The 17,380-nt window shown below is 38.1% G+C and overlaps 1 protein-coding gene across 3 annotated transcripts in view; it reads right to left on the bottom strand.

Moving 5' to 3' along the window:
* Positions 1-243: 243 nt before the first annotated feature.
* LOC5568474 (RNA polymerase II degradation factor 1) overlaps positions 244-17,380 on the bottom strand; it is a 30,144-nt gene continuing 13,007 nt past the window's right edge. For all 3 annotated transcript variants that reach the window (XM_001652257.2, XM_021840298.1, XM_021840297.1), the window contains exons 2-7: positions 16,247-16,315; positions 15,663-16,184; positions 15,372-15,602; positions 933-1,233; positions 747-872; positions 244-677 (exon numbers count right to left, since the gene is read on the bottom strand). In XM_001652257.2, the coding sequence (XP_001652307.1) occupies positions 442-677; positions 747-872; positions 933-1,233; positions 15,372-15,602; positions 15,663-16,184; positions 16,247-16,282 (1,452 nt within the window). In that variant the 5' untranslated portion in view covers positions 16,283-16,315 and the 3' untranslated portion in view covers positions 244-441. The remainder of the gene's footprint in view (positions 678-746; positions 873-932; positions 1,234-15,371; positions 15,603-15,662; positions 16,185-16,246; positions 16,316-17,380) is intronic.

The following is a 17,380-nucleotide window of genomic DNA, read 5'->3' as shown; positions in this document are numbered from 1 at the left end:
ACTCTGGCCACAGGAAAATTCCCGATCCTTTGAACACTTTTAGAAACTTGATATGGGTACGAGTGTACTGACAAAAAAATTGAAATTCGTTAATTCTTCGCAGAACGGTGAATGTTTTAGTTTTTTTCTTTCATTTAGGCCTGTACGGCTTAAAGCAGATAATCCCTTATAAATAATCAATGTCAAATACTTAATTGGAAATTTGAACAATTCCATTAAACCACAGAAAAAAATACACATCTCTCCATTACAAAAGTATATATTCTCAAAAATAAACGAAAAAATATCAATCACACACATTCGGACAAATCGATCGGCCATCTGTAGCACACAAACCATAATTATTGGACTTAGCTCTACTTGGTTTCAAACAATAGGAATAAAGTAATGCAACAGCGAAATCTAAACCCGCCATGTTAGGCTCCACAACTCAGGCTCGCTTCAGTGATGCTGCTGAGCCTGGTGATGATAATGCTTCTTATGCTTTCTGCCACCGCCACCACCTCCGTTGACTGTTGTAGTTTGCTGATGTTGTTGCTGTTGCTGTGGTGGATTTTGTTGCTGACTTTTTTGATTCGGCTGCTGCTGCTGTTGCGATTGTTGTTGCGGCTGTTGTTGCATGTTCTTCTGTTGATAGTTAGTTTTCATCGATCCAAACAATGGATTTTTCGAAGCATCTGAAAAATACGTTGAAGACATTTGAGTAAAATTCAATGTTTTTAGCTATGGTATCCTGGAATACTTACCTTTTGTTATGTCTTCAGATGGATGAGCCTTAGCAGAGCCTAAGAGATTTGCTAGTTTGCTGTCGAGGTTCTCAATGGTATCGGATGTGCTTCTCATCGAGCTCTGATAAGTTTCTGGTTGAGATTCTACAGAATAAAATAAAAAAATATTAACAATTTATCCTTCGGTAAGACTTTAAATCAAACCTTTTGGTTCATTCTTCGGTGAAACTTTCCCATTTCCGGTAGCCGATTCAGCAGCCACCGGTGGCTTCGCCTTTTTCTCGGATGTCTCATTGCTGTCAACAGCATTCAGTGAGGACCTCTTCTTCGGTTCTTCGGACTTTTGCGAGTCGGCTGGCTCCTTCTCCGGTGGTGTGACATGTCCATTGGTTTCCTTTTTCGCCTTTTTCGAGTCCTTCTCTTCGGTGACGTCCGTTGTCTCCGTGAGCGATTTGTCACTTTCCGTTACGTAACTGTCCGATTCGGATGTGATGGAGTCGCTTGCCTGGAATAGAAATTCATGCATACAATTTGTTCTGATCAGCAAGCTTTCGATCTCGTTTAACGACCGTTAGAACGGGTTAAGGTTATAACAATCTTTTTGCAAATTCAACGTTCAGATGAGAAAATACAGATTCATGATATTCGACAAAGTTGAAGCATGGTTTTAGAACTCTTCAAAATGACTACTTGTGTTTTCAAATTGTGGCTTCAGATAGGAGGTGTTGGAGCCAGATACCATTGAATTGTGAAGAAAACTATATCGAAGGCTCACCAAAGTTGAATGAGGTTTTTATGCAATCTACCAACACAAAAATTTTCATATAGCTGGCAAGAAAAAAAAATCCGAAAGTCCAATTGATAGTTAGAATTACTAGCATAAGCATAAGCATTGATGACCGTACAATTCGTAGTTGCTACTCCGTGATTGACTGGAATAATCAAAATTGTACAGGGAACCAACAGATGTAGCTTGGGAGTAGCATGCCATCTTCAATGTACAATTTTGAGGACTCCAAACTCTGTAATGTCAATAACGGCGCCGGCCACGTCCTTACGGTCATCGGGGAAGGAAAGGAATGTTAGTGTGACATCCATTGCTACTAGAGACCGAGATCACCTCTGCATCCCCATGGTTTTCACAGGAAGGAGTTTTGTTAGTGGGAGGGGAGCTACATGATCAGGATTCACCTTGGTAAGTGATGCGATTCATGTAGCCTCAAATCAAAATAAAATATCTATCAGTGCGTCGACAAGTTTAATGTCGAACCATTCAAAGGAAATTCTCAGTAATTACGATAAACAAATAAAAGAATATGTACGCGTAGCTCAATTTATTTATGAAACTGGAATAAGAGCTTATGCCGACACCTACAGTGACGAACCATCCATATTTTATTTAGCAAATAAATGAAACATTGCCACGATACAAACTTGTTTTTTCACAAGCATGGAACGAACTCACCAGTTGGTAATCCGTTCTAAACGGAAATCATAAATTCGGCATCAACACGCAAAAACAGGGAACTGAAACACAAAATCGATGACCAAGGAATCTTGTGAAATCCAAGCAACTTGCAAATATCAGGTATCTTGAAACTTGAAAACTATTGGCGCATTTGCTCGATTCTTGAATTCCTCCAAAATTTTCTCTCTGAAACGAGAAAAAACTGTAAGACGCAGAAAAAACAGCTTCTTGCTTTGTCAAGGCCTACTACAGCACTTTTCTATTCAAAACTTATTATAACAAATGGCTAAAAAAAGGTATGTGTGTCTCAATAGTATATGAAACAGGAATAGGGGTTTATATCGACACTTGTAGTTAAGTAGTCTGTTTCAAAAGTATTTAAACGTAACGTTGCCTTTATATAAATTAATGATCATAAACATGCAACGAGCTCTGCACAAAATACACGAATAATTTTCCGCACTCGCTTGACGCGACTCGGATACGATTGATTCTGATTCCGTCGCTCACCCCACAGGAGCATGCAACGGTATCTTAAGGTTAATCGCCTCTGGGATCTTAACGTTAATTGCATAAATTCATGACGTTCAACAACAAGCGACCAAATGTAGATTTTCCAGTGTAGTTTTGGTTGATTTTCTTACGTCCCGAATTATTTACACCCGATTTTAAAACGTTTCAATACCTATCACACAATTATATAGGGCATCACAATTATCGGTCCCATGCAACCTTCTCTCACACAATACATTTTAAAAAGGGATTACACACTGCTCACAACAACATAATTAAATTCACTCATCTAAATCACACTAAGCCAACATTCGTACAATTACCAAAAACGCAATGATAAAACATGTTCGCCTTACACAATGCTGTATCTATCAAAATATAAGCCACTCCCTATTCAAGATGCAAGTTTAAAGATAAAAATTTACTAATATAATTAATGTCCTCATTACCCTAATCCGACTAAGGGTACATAACAAAATTATATCAGCACATGTTATGTTAAAAAGTTTTTTCGAACATAGGTTGTTATAAACTTGATGCATGATGTTGTTAAAATAACTAAAATTATAACAAAAAGTGTATGAATACTAACATAAACATAACAAAATGTGTTTTAATTATATCAAAAACATATCAAACCAAGTTATAATGTTTGATACAAAGTATGAAAAATATTATACTGTTCGATATACGGTAATATTGTATACTATTGAAAAGCATAAGTATCTATTTAATTTTGTTATAAAGTTATTAAAAATGAACAAAAATATATCTTGAAGGGAAATAAAACACACTATGTTATATTTTTGATTTAATATGTTCTGTGGATGACGGAGCCTAAAAAAATATATCATAATATGATATGCATATCATATTCTGATAAAATTGTATTACATTTTTGTTACAAGCCTCTAGTCGGGAAGGTTCTACGAAAGCACGCATTAGGAATATAAACGGAACATTACTGTTTTGGAAGAATTACTCCGTTTTTTTTTTCGAAATAGGACCACACGATTGACAATACATAAACTATTTCGTCTCACCCATAAGATGCAACATCAAAAAGAGGATTTCATTCCCATAAACACGGGGTGCCTTCAATTTCTGATTTTTTTTTATTTGAATTGTCTTTTGGACTGGCTTATCTCACCGAATTGCCCGTCATCATGAAATCGCTCTCTCTGTCCTTCGGGAAATCTGGAAACAACGGTGCCAGTACCTGTCAAAGTTGACAGGTACTGGGCACCATTGTTTTCAAGTTTTGTTGAAGAGCGAAAAAGAGAATTTCGCCGTGAAATGCCTAATTACTGAATTTACAAGTTCACTTACGCTGACAATCATGAATAAATCCACTACTACTAGCACGAGATCACTTCCATCAAATTGACCCATACATCGGCGGTGTGAGCTCACTCAATCCAGGAACTCGTACACCTGAATGGGACCGAAACATGATGGGAAGCATTTAGAAGCGTGTCATTCGTCACAATTTCCAGACCGAACGAACTCAATCCATCGGTGGATAAGTCAATACGGCAGACGAGTAAGCGACTGATTCAGTAATCGGAAAGCACTAATGCAACAGAATACAAAATATCAGATCTCCAGGTGAAACACTCAGGCGCACGAAATAGGCCAGGGGAAGTGGTTCACCTAGAGTGAATTTATGTCAAAGAAAAAGTAGATTTTGTATGAATTTTGACAGGAAAATGAATGACAAGTTCATCCACTTCTCCTGGCCTATGGTCATCGCAGTGTCAAAGGCAAACTTGAAAGACAATCTATGCAAACGCAAACAAACACTTACGGTATTCCGTGTGATTCGTATCAACAACTCATACACCGGTGAATCGAAATCACTCGGCCCGAGAACTCCGACACCTGAACGAGGCACGCTTATAAATGTTCCCCACGTGTTCACCGGTGGATAAGTCAATCTTCCATTAGCCAGAATCCCACAAAACACACTCAAACAGAGTTATCACCAACACACACGCATCCCGCAGCCACTTCTCTTACGATACTCTTTCGCGCACTCCTCTTACACACACCATCAGTACCCACTATATGCACACTAGTGAGCTTGAGCTTGAGCTTGATTGGCCGCCCGTGGATGCACTCCAGTATCGCCAGATCAGCTGCACTTACACAAGGAACCAACCGAATGACTGCTTGGGACTAACAGGCATCCTCAGTGTATAAGTGCTGGTGATCTTCTATTTTTAGGCAACAATGGCACCTGCCACGTCAGAATGCAGACCAATGAGGGGAAGGGGGAGGAATTGATGATGCATTGAACTGACTCCCACGTAGACCGTATATTCCACTGCATCCACGTCAGTTCATGCGGGATATGGATTGGGGGAAAGGCATGGCAGAGAGGTTTGCTTTTGTGGTTAGCAGACTGCCTATGTATCAGGCGTAAGAAAGGCGTGCGCGTGGAAGAATGGAAGCGTTAGGGAAACGGTTTCTTGTCCGTCTCTGGTTCTAGCGTTTGCTATGAACGAATAGTATGAGTAGGATATATTTAGAATGGAAGATAGAAGCAAGTGAGAGATATACAACTACAAAGTACGAGGAAAGGGACGGGCCTGGGATTGAACCCATGACCTTCTGCATATGAAGCAGAAGCGGTAGCCATCAGACCACCAACCCCGTCTTCCACTATATGCACACTAGTAAATGGAAAAATACTCCCTTGGGGCAAATCCGATGCGTTGAGCAGCCATGTTTAAAACAAAATTTGCAGCAACATTTATGACACTTTCTTCGGTTTACAACACTTCGCGATAAATACTTCACATGTGTACAAAGCGGAATCACTATTATCAATCGATCGACAAAGCAAAAATCATTTAAACGCGCAATTGCTTACTTAAAATCGAAAAAATATTACGGAGCACATTATGTGATAACTACACTCGGCTAGTGTTGCCAGCCTCTCTCAGTCCAATTGATAGTTAGAATTACTGTCCATAAAAGCATAACTGCCCCAAATGGAAAAAGTAGGCGTTGAGAAAACAACGGTTTAAGTTTGGAGTTTCCTTTCTCATCTTCTTCTTTCTGGCGTTACGTCCCAACTGGGACAAAGCCTGCATCTCAGATTAGTGTTCTTATGAGCACTTCCACAGTTATTAACTGAGAGATTTCTTTGCCGATTGACCATTTTTGCACGTGTGTATCGTGTGGCAGGTACGAAGATACTCTATGCCCTGGGAATCGAGAAAATTTCTTTTACGTAAAGATCCTCAAGCAGCGGGATTCGAACCCACGACCCACAGCATGGTCATGCTGAATAGCTGCGCGCTTACCGCTACGGCTATCTGGGCCCCTGTGGTTCCTTTGTCATACAAATATTCACATTTTAAGTACATTTTTGGAATCCATTATCTTTTGACACCACCGCATAGCTTACTTATTCTGAAACTTATTTTGCTACTTTCTGATCAACAGCAGAAAATATAAAATGTTCAAACATAGCTTACGTTTTGCAGTTGTTATTGGGGATGAAGGTTCATATATAAACTGTTATGTCTTTATTTTTAAATATGAGACAGTGAAATATTTGGTGCAGACTTCAAATATTTCCTCATCACTAAAATGCCCATGCATTCAATTCTTCAGCTGCAAACAACTGCAGTTCCCCGCCTCTAAATAAGATATTCTCAACTTTATGGAGAAACATACAAAGCATACCATTTTGGATAAGATTGCCATAGCTATAATCTTTTGTTAACTCTTGTTTTTAATGTGCAGCCTATTTAAAAACCACCCGATTTTGTTTCTTTTGTCCTACATTTCAATATTCGAATTGTCTCAAATAGACTGCACAGTCAAAACAAGAGTAACGTTTGTGTTATGTCTATCTATCCCAAGGTATTCAACATTTTACTCGTACCTAAGGTATTTCTGTGCTATAAATACTGGCAGAAGACACACTTCACGAACTGTGGACTGATTAACATATTATTTTATTCTTTATTTACATGATATAAAAGAGGCGACGAGGGTCATTAAAACGTGCGTTGAAGATAATCGTTTTTTTCCTTGGGGTGGCGAATTGTTAATTATAGTCGAAAGTTGCTCTGGCCACGCCCTAGCAACAAAGCAACAAATAGAATTTGTGACGTACTTAAGAAAGTTGCAGAGACCTCTCCTTTTTCATATCATATGACATTATAGAATTTTCGATATTAATGTGATAGACATATATGTTAAGTTCTTTAAGCAAGACTGTCGACCTTATAATTTTTCAGACATTCACCCTCATTCTTGTTTACGGCGGATCGGGGCGGATCCAACATTCGATCGAATCCTATTCGTTCCAATTCATGGCTCACTTGATTTCGCTGGCGTAAACGGGAATGCAAAACGGTTTTCGATCCAAAGCGCATTCGAACGTAAACAAGAATCTGTGCGCGCAAGTGAATGTGTTTTCGATTTTGCTGTCACGATTAATCTCGGTTCCGCGATATTTTGGATTCGGCCGATGAAGTGTTTTAAAGAAAATTAGAAAACTGATTGTCTGGTGCGTTGAACATTTTGTGTTACACCAAATTATGCTTTTGGAGAGGATGCTTATAAAAATTCAAATGATGGGAACAAAAAGTTAACTAGTACTAAAACGTTGTGAGTAAATTGATTGTGAATCATCGATTTAAACAGAATCTGTGTTTGACGAGTTACTGATTACTTTGTACGACAAAGATAAAGGGAGCAAAAAAACCGCGTGACCGCGTTTAGTTTCGCTCGTTCTTATCAGAATTTTGCTGCTCTCGGATGATGGTGGCTAAACCGTTCCGCTAGCCAATACTATAACTAGTGGTAAATTTGTTATAATTTTGCTCGGTATTTATAAAAACAGTGAAATGTGTTCACATATATGGGATTTGAATTTGCGAAAGTTGTTCAAATCACGGTCTCCGATGTCGGCGAGGAAAATGAAGAAACCAGCATTGAATACAGTCAGTTCCACTACGTTTAATCATCTTGATTCAAGTCATAAAATATTATCACATATAATGTAATTTTCATTATCTCTGACTACCGGGAGACTACAATCATTTTACTGATTGGTTTTTGGCAATTCAAAGCACAGGAAAGCGTAAATATTCATTTGAGTTTGCAAAAAAATTTAACCCACATTTAAGGTGAAACATCTCGGAATCCAAAGATGGCCGTCACAATGGCCGACTTGTGCCCCTACTCACGTTTTCAAAGGCACTAAACTGGAGAAATAGTTGGCAAACGTTTCTGATCTTCTTATTTTAAGCTTTCTGCTAGTGCACAAAGTCAAAATAAAAAGTTCACTGTAATTGGATGTGTTCTTCGCGAGATTTGTGCCTTTGAAGTTGCAGTGCAATCTTAGAAGATGATTCCAAACTGTTTCACCTTAATCGCCAATAGTGGGTGGCAAAAAAATCCAAAAATGTGACTTTGGCTCTTTCTCAGTTGAGGTGTGATGCCATGGAAAAAAGAAGAATCAGAAGGATTAGGATAAAGAGAAGAAAATAAAGTTGTTTTTGTGCAATCTTTCTGAAAAATAATAATGTTCAGCTTGATCCACTTCCTTGTAGTTGTTTTTACAAATACTACCAATCTGATGATGCAAAGCACATTTATGTGAGTATCGTTTTGTAATTCCATATTCCATTTATTCAAATTCTGACCAAGAAAACTAAAACAATCAATGATTTATCACAGAATCATATTGACTGATTGGAGTCTGTACTCAACTTTTATTGCGTACCTATATGAATGAACAACCTAAATGCTTATCAAAACTCCTAAACATCAATACTGTGCATTTATATAATGAAAACGTGTATTATCCTGACGAAACCGCAATTTTTTTTCAAATTTGTAAAATAATTTGTCTAAGAAAATTATTCCGTTTTTGTCACGGTGAATTACCGATCGTGTTGATAATAACGGAACATACCTGTATTACAAAATTCGAAGCACAAGCGCTATTAAGAATTTTTCATTGTGAAAAACTACAAAAAAAAACATTTTCAAAACAATTAGTTTATAGAAAAATGTTATTTTACAAACTTAAGAGTATCATCAGATTGATCAATTTTGTGGAAGGGCATATTGCACTAGGCATTTTTATTTAAGGATTATTTCTAATTCAGCATCTTATCATTGTTTGTCAAAATTGGATATTGGCGATAACAAAAACGTCTATTTATGAAAGGCTATGAATTTTCTGCTAATAAAATTCAAAGTTATTTTCAAGCTACTTTGAAAAAAAAATCAGAATCATCGGAGCACTAGAAGCCAAAATCCAAGCCTCCAGACTTGACCACATTGTATGGAAAAACGGTTAATGGGTTCTGCCCGGTACTGTAACTGGCAACAGGGATCAAATATTAGGAAGAATAGCTAAGCGTATCAACTAAAGGCTTAAACTTAGTCAACAAAATATTATTTTATTATTATTACGCCAGCACTCCAACGACCCAGACTCCAAAAAGAGGTAAAAATTAAAAAGATACACGAATAATGAAAACTAGTAAGATTGGGTTTCAATTGCAAATGGGAAAATTCCTAAACATGTCGTCTTCAAAACTTTGATGGTAAAGATTGCCTTGGATATTACAGTCAACTCTCTCTTACTCGATATTGAAGGGACCATCGAGTTAGGGAGGTATCGAGTTACAGAACACAAAACCAGTGCAACTGCGATCCAAGGGACCATCGAGTTAGCCATGAAAACCAACTTTTACTATGGTTCTCTAACTCGATATCGAGATACGGAATATCGAGTAAGGGAGAGTTAACTGTATATCTTGCAAAAATTCTCGGCCAAATAAAGAAACTACTCATTCATTTGCTGTCGCAAAACGTTTGAAGTAAAGATAATTTTAGAAACTTTCCTGGAAATTGACTGCCCGTAGAAACGGATTATTCGGGGTAAAGTTGTCCAAGCCTTGAATACAATTATATATAGTAATCGGTGAGAAGACCGACTCACTATTTGTATATCCCATGTAGTACTGGGTAGGTGCCCTCAAAGCCGTAACGATAAACGCGCAGCTATTCAACAAAACCAAGCTGAGGGTAGTGGGTTTGACAGAGACTCCTCTGCGATGCAAAAATGAGGGGATTCCGACTTTTATCTGAGGAGTAAAAATTGAACTCAACATGCTCAACACAGATCCTCAAGCAGTTCGAGTGAGAGTGCAAAGAAATGCGAGGGTTTTTTTCTCTCTCTCTCTTGTTGCTATGCTCACCTTCACTCACGCTTGAAAATAACTCTTGAGTGTCTCGCCCGAACAAGACAGGCTTCGGAGAGTTGTGATGGTACGCTTTTTTGATGGAATTTTACTCTGTTGTATTTGTGAGGGATCTTCCTCTCTCATTTTTCGATACCTCTCTGCTTAATATATTTTTCACTTCCTCGCAAAGAGGCAAAGGCAGCACGCTGCTCTATAGTATTTCACCGAACAATTATGATGCTGAGGATTATTATCAAGTCTGCTTTCAACTAGTAAGAAAGGTTCACGTTGCTATATATTTAGATTGAACATTGTGTTCAAATTTTAAGTTCCAGATGCTAGTCTATGGCATTACGAAATGTGTTCACGAGATCTGACCCAGGCCCCCATAGACCCCATGGATTCTAATAGGGTTGTGAAGTTTGGGATTGATTATAAGCTTCTCTATAAGCATTGTAACCTCGTTCCTCACCTTATTATGTGTATCTGAAAATAATCGCTTTGAAATCCACCATGCATCCCTTGTTACTATTATCTTGGGCTTCATAAATTGGTAATAGAAGGAGGATTACCAACTTATGAAGCCCAAGAATTAAAGTATTGATTTCGAATTAAATCTTAGGAGGCCAAAATCCAGGTACCTTTACAGTACTTTTCAGAGACGTATGTAAGATTTCTGTAGGGTCGTAAGTGAGGTCTGAGTTGAATTTAAACTTTTCTGTAACCTCTTTACATCTACCATTTTATTCTATTGAAATTTAATATTGTATCTCCTTTATTTCCAGGATGTTCCACGTTAGTAGTCCGACTTTTGTTTTTTATTACTTTTTTTCCGCCTTGTGGTACTTACAGCTTTAGGATTTTTCTGCCTTTCTAGGTTGCCAGATATAACATGAACTTAACGTTAAAATTTATGCAACTGAAATAAACTAGGCTTTGTGAATCATCGTTTTTTTGCATTTTTACACTTAATACAATCCATCGAAAGCTAAGCGTTTTGCAAAATATGGTAAGTTAATAAATTTTAGGACATTTACTGAATGTTTGAACAACATTAACGCTAAATATTGTTCAACTGATCAGAAATAAATAGAATACCTCATTTTAATTGTGCGGCAACACTGCACATAATTTTCTTTTATTAAACTCCAGGAAGGTTCTATGCTTTCCTCTCGGAATCTAACGAACATTCAAGTTCTCTATCCCGCATTTGATTTGATACATTGCACTTTTAATGCTTTTTAAGAGCAATGTTGTCAAATTCATAATGTAACCAACTTAGTTTTTGATGCACAACATTCTCGATAGTTTAAATACGAAGCTAACGAACATGGGTACAAATAGGTAAGATACTTTAATAACACTATATATGATATATTACTATATATTGGGTATTGGGGAGGGGTAGCCTAAGGGAGTTAATTGAACTGTTGACTGGATGAAAGTGCGTGGGGTCGCCAGCCTTTTGTCATGAGAAAACAGCCTTAGTGTTGTCTTCCAAAGGTCTTCAAAGATATTAACTAGCCCTGCTACAACAAACCATCAGGTAGATCATTCCATACCGGTATGATTCTGCAGCCATAGGTAATCCTTGCGCTGATGGTGGCTAAATAATCATCATCATCATCATCATCACAACATTCTCGATAGTTTGGTGAGCCCATGTACCGTTTTGACTCATATTTCGAACACTTAAGGCCAACAGGACTTCAAATGCATCTGATTGGCATAAATTGGCTAATATTTGTGTAAATTGTAATTTCTTCGCAAAGTCCAACTGTTAGTTGTTGGGTGTACCAATAATAATTTTGATTTTATTAGTTTTAATATTGTTTTTACATAAAAGTATGGAACAACATTTTGATTCAAATACCGAACACTGTGATCATTCTGTCTCATATTCCGAACACCTTGCTTCAAATTCCGAACAGCACGAATGAATCGTATTCAAATGAATAATTTCACAAACAAATTTATCTGAGCTTGTTCTACTGGTCTCAAACTAGAGAGTCATAACTACTCCCGCGGTATAAATTATATTGGAGATGTTAAAATTGAATTGTAATTGATTGCCATTTTCTTGTTATTTGGTGACATATTTCAGCAAAACATTTCAACCAAATCACCACACAAAAACCGAGTGTTTGGAGTATGAGTCTGTTCGTGTTGTACACGTTGTACATAAAAATACAAGTATACGTCAAAGTGTACTTTCAGGCTTGAGTTGACTGTTATAGGTAGCAATCTGTCATATTTGGTTAAGTTTTTATTATTATTATTATTATTATTTATTGAAATTCATAACTTAAGACACACATCTTTCATGTTACATGATTTATCATGGTGGAATTGACGTTTAGTTTGATTTGAAACTGGATTGAATTGGGTATTTAAGTATAAACAGACAATTAAAAACTAATTACTACTACGATTAAAATGCTCAAAAATCTTCCTTCTAAAGCTTGCCAGTCCTCTAGATTGAATAATAGTGAGAACATAAGGGAGTGAATTCCAGAAGGCAACACCTCTCACGAAAAATGTTCCACCATACTTGGCAGTGCGATGACGTTGAATTGCAAATTTGCTTGATCGACTTCCTCGAAAAGCAGACAATTTGTCGTATAAATAACCTGGAGTTTTATTGTTGACAAGATTAAACAGGAATAATTTTAGCTTTTTTTTCATGCTGATGGAAAATAACATGTTTTAATTATAGCATTGAATAAGTGGACAATTTGGTTTACAATCATAGGAGATATAATTTTTATAAATTTCAGTGGAATACTGTCGAGACCAATAGCGTTGGATTTAATTTCATACAGTGCATTTATAACATCAACATTACTGATTTCATTGCAATGTAACGAACCCCAAGATGAACTACTGGTATATTGAAAAGTTTCGTTAGGTGATGACAAGTTTTTTGAGAAGCATTCGTTGATCTCGTCAGAACGACACCAAGCATCGATGTAGCTGCGTAGATTTTCTCCAGACGTGTACGGGACTCCGCTAATGATGAGATCATTTCGCTTCATTGATCGATCTACAGCGTGAGTGGCTTCAACTTTCGTACGCTCAACAGACGATACAAGCTCACCGACAGTTTTGTTGGTATCCTCCCGTAACTTTTGCATGTCTGAAGTGAGATCAGAGCGTAGTTGAGAGATCTGCGACGAAAGTTGATCTCCCATTTTTAGTATGTCTTCCTTCGTAGTTCGCTGATACGATACAAACTGAGATTTGACTAGCTTCGTTAAATCAGCAACACTCATATCAGAAGCCGTGGTGTTCCGTTGTTGCGACACAGAGTTGCTACATAGTCTCATGGTGCTCAAATCTTCCTCGGACTTCATGGTCGCCTCACGGATAACGTGCGGCAAACTATCTCACAGCACGTTAACTGCTCGAAAAATGGTGTATGTACGATCTTCGGTGGTTTCACTTGGATGAAAATAATTAATCCAGCGATTATAGTTCAAGTTTTAATGTAAATGGTGCACAACAACTGGATAATCATTCGCGACGTTTTTAACTAGCGATACATCGGACTTTAGTGATTTAAGGTGAGAAAAAAGTATGCTTTTTGCTTTGTGATTCGCAGTCTTCTACACAAACGTCATGCCACCTAACAGTATAACACAACTTGCCACCAAACAGCATAACACAACTAAACAATGAGGGATAATTTTGATCATCCGACATTGTTTTGTTTAATTAAATTCAAAATTGTAAAATAATAGTACTTACAAAGCTTAATTTCAAATATTTGTCTTCGTCAGCTTGGAAAATTTTGTGTAGCTCCCAAAGCATGTTTTTTTTCGCTTACCCTCACTGGTTAAAGCTGAGGTTTTAACTTCACAGGAAAAGTTTGGGGCAATTTTTTGTAGTATTCAAACCAAGTTATGGTAGGCAGAGCAGCAGGTAACTAACAGGGCCACAAAACAATTTATGATTCTCTGGTAATAAAAACTGGATGCTACACAGAATCTATGAAACAAATTTCATATATCTTTTAAAATTACACTTTTGAACCCCGATTAGCACGAATGCTATAAACCTGAAGACCAGCACCTCGAGTTTCAGTTCATAAAATAGCGTTATCCGAATTCCATTATCGCGGGGAAATGTCATTCAAAGTAATTATATTTTCGGGGCAATAGCATTCGACGTACTGGTGCGTTCGGAGTGATGGAATTCGAGCAAATGGAATTAGCGATTATGGCAAGTGCTATGATTCAATAAAACTTAATAATAACGGATATATCTTGCTTTTCTTAAGCGTATTTCAAGTATTGAAGGTTCCTTTTTTCGAGTTGAGAATGGATTGACGGATTTATACAATTCTTTCACTATCGTATTCATCCAAGGCTCTTACGTGTTTGTGTGATGGAAAAGAACGGCCGTAAGTAAAGTAGTAAATTTGTGAAAAATCTAAGTATAGTAATGTATGCTATACATGATCACAGGAATATTGACAATGGTCTAGAGTGCCATAGTTTGGCCAATAGTACATTAGTCTGTAATTGAGGTTTAAGTTCTGGGGCAGTACAAAGTTTGCCGGAACAACCGAGGGGAAGCTAGTTAGGCTGTATCAAAATTTTATGATTAACAATAATAATACAAAAACGGCTCCGTAATGTATTGTAGCGCTTGAGCCTATGCAAATTCAGTTAATTGTGAAAGTTATTTATGGCATGTAAGTGAAATGTGTTTGAACATGCTTAACTGTATTAAAATGCCTAGTTAATCAATTTGAAATTAGTTTTTCAATGGTTATACCTTCAAAAGGGCGTAACTTCAAATTTCGTCAATCTTCTCATTCAAAACTTCGCTCAGAAGTTACAAATAATCAAGTAATCAAACTTCGAATAAAACATTGATGGAACATTTCATCTTAAATACCTATATACTTCCTTTGATTTTTTGGACATATACAATTAAAAGGGCGTTACTTCAAAACGGGCCCTACGATTTTTTTGAAATGTCGCCCAGACATGCAGCCTAGCTAGAGAAAACGATTGGAGCTCCTTTCTGATAAATCCCTCTGGCAACTGTGACAATCAGACTGTGGTGAACTTATACCTTTACGAATAATGTTGCCATTTATCAAACAAGTTGTTTTGTATTTCGAACGACTTTGACAGGTAGCTGTTATCCACTTCGTCATCATTGAACGCTTAAGTTTACTATCTTATTGTGGTTCAAATTTGTTATGTACTAATGGAAAAGTGTTGCTATTTAAACACAGAAATATGTATCATTTATGGCAGCTTGAGAAGATCTTAAAATTTCATTACATCTTTGCGGACCATCATGGCCGTCCAATTTGATGACATTGGACGATATTAATTATGTATTAAAACCGTCGGTAATGGTAACGAAGGTGGTTGTAAAACGAAACGATCATTCAAATAGGTTCAAGCGTATCTCAATACTCACGTGAAAGCTGGAATCTCCTTCCTCGTCGGCATACTTCTCCAGCAGTTCCTGAACAGTGGCGTCGACCGAACTCTCGCTATCATCGGCATCTCGTTCGTGCGCGTTGCGTTTCCTGCGGCGTGCCGACTCATCACGTGGTTTCGCTCCATCTTTGTTCGCCGCCTCGTTGTTCGAATCACGTGACTGTCCCTGCCGGTGATGGTGATGATGGTGATGCTCCTTCTGGTGGATCTGTAAAACAATCAGTTGAATCTTCACTCCGTAATTCTGAGAGAACTGGTGACCCTGTACCGAGCTTCCGGGACGGACGGCCCTCAGGCAAATCATGTAGCGGAGTGGTAAGGTGATCTTCTCGAGCCAGGATTTAGCTACTAGGGCTTCTGGCTTTCCCTCCGACTCCTTTTCGGCTCGTCTCATGCGCTGTATCTTCTGGCCGCGGTATTTCAGCGCTCGTAGCTTGCGGCGACGCGATTGCAGGAACGCAACCATGTTTTCTGGGTAAACAGGTTGCTTGCCGATCATCAATGCCACCAACGACAGGGAAGCGCGAATCAACCTCAAAGCAATCAATGCCGGTAGGAACATTATCCAAGGCAGCGGTCGAATCAAAGGAGGCGGAGAGATGTTAACTTTGCTCGTATCTTCCTCGCTCGGAGGTGGCGACTGCGGTAAACTCCATTTGGCCGTTTTCTCTACGACCGACAAACAGGTGTCGAATCGGTGATATACGTAGTTACCGACCCGGGTCGTCATGGCCTGGGCCGTATAGTCGTACAACAGGTCGATAAGTGGATTCTTAGCTTCGGCTATCTCCTGTAAAATGAAACGGATTCGTGAGTTATCAAGAAGCCAGTACAAAGTCTCCACATTCTTACCATCTCATCATTAGACGGTAACTGACGATTGCTCATCTTTGGCGCGTTCTCTATCAACGGCGGTTCAATCTGAAATGAGCAGACATGCACGGATTGAGAATCAATTAATCACCCCGTCAACTCGTGATGGATTTAACCCGTCCTCGTCGCTATCGAAAGTGAGTTGCCGGAGTCGAAGCTGTACTTTGCTACCGGCGATTCTGAACGGTAGAGCGATCATCCGTAGACTACCGATGAGCCTTGTGCTCTCTCTTCTATTCAAATGCGGAGGAGGGATGCCCTCTCGAGCCAATGCGATAACGAAGCCGGTCGTTTTTGATTATGAGAGTGGGTTCAGTACAAAGTGTAAACAAGTCGTTCGACGGCTGGAAAGACGGAACTTGAGCTACCGCTGTACGATTAGTGCGGTGTGGGATGTTAGCTATTGGGGCGCTGATAAAGCGTCGGACCGTGTTAGTAAAGCACTGCACTAATTCTTTTTTTTTTTTCGTTTTTTAAATCATCCGAAAAGGTGATGCTCGAGGAAAACGTTTTAAATTGAGAGGAGTTTTGAACTGATAAGATTCGACATGTTTTCATTAGTCTGGCTCCGCTGAGTCCATGAAATTCTATATCAATAAATACAGTCTACTGTTGGCATGATCAATTACTTTATGTTTTCAGGTGCAAAATTTAAAATATATTTGCGAAATATTTAGATATTATGACTGGTAGATTACTATTGAAGATCTTATTATCGTGGAATAAAACACAAATTATGTCACCAATGCTCAATGCATTAATCATAAGACTCCCGCTCACCCCGTATATTGGAGAAAATAAACGTGCGATACAGTCTGGCCCATTCTGCAGCTAGAATATGATTTCATGAACCTCGCAGTAATGTATTGTCACCAACATTAAGAAGTTACAGCTCCGTTCCATGAAGTTCTTTGCTGTTCGTATCCCTGTTTTGTAGCCTGAGTATTAGACTGCATCTATTTATTAGGTAACGCCATTTTTGACCTCTTCTCCCCTCCGTTACGCTTTTGTACAGAAACTCTCAATATTTTGTATGAGTCGTTAAACTTGATATGTTAATATTGATATCTTGATAATATATTCGAAATTTTTAATTTTTCATGGATGCAATGC

The sequence above is a fragment of the Aedes aegypti genome, chromosome 2 (assembly GCF_002204515.2).
Source record: "Aedes aegypti strain LVP_AGWG chromosome 2, AaegL5.0 Primary Assembly, whole genome shotgun sequence".
In the NCBI taxonomy this organism is placed as follows: Eukaryota; Metazoa; Arthropoda; class Insecta; order Diptera; family Culicidae; genus Aedes; species Aedes aegypti.
Note: the sequence above shows the minus strand (reverse complement) of the source record. Positions and strands in the feature narration are given on the sequence as shown.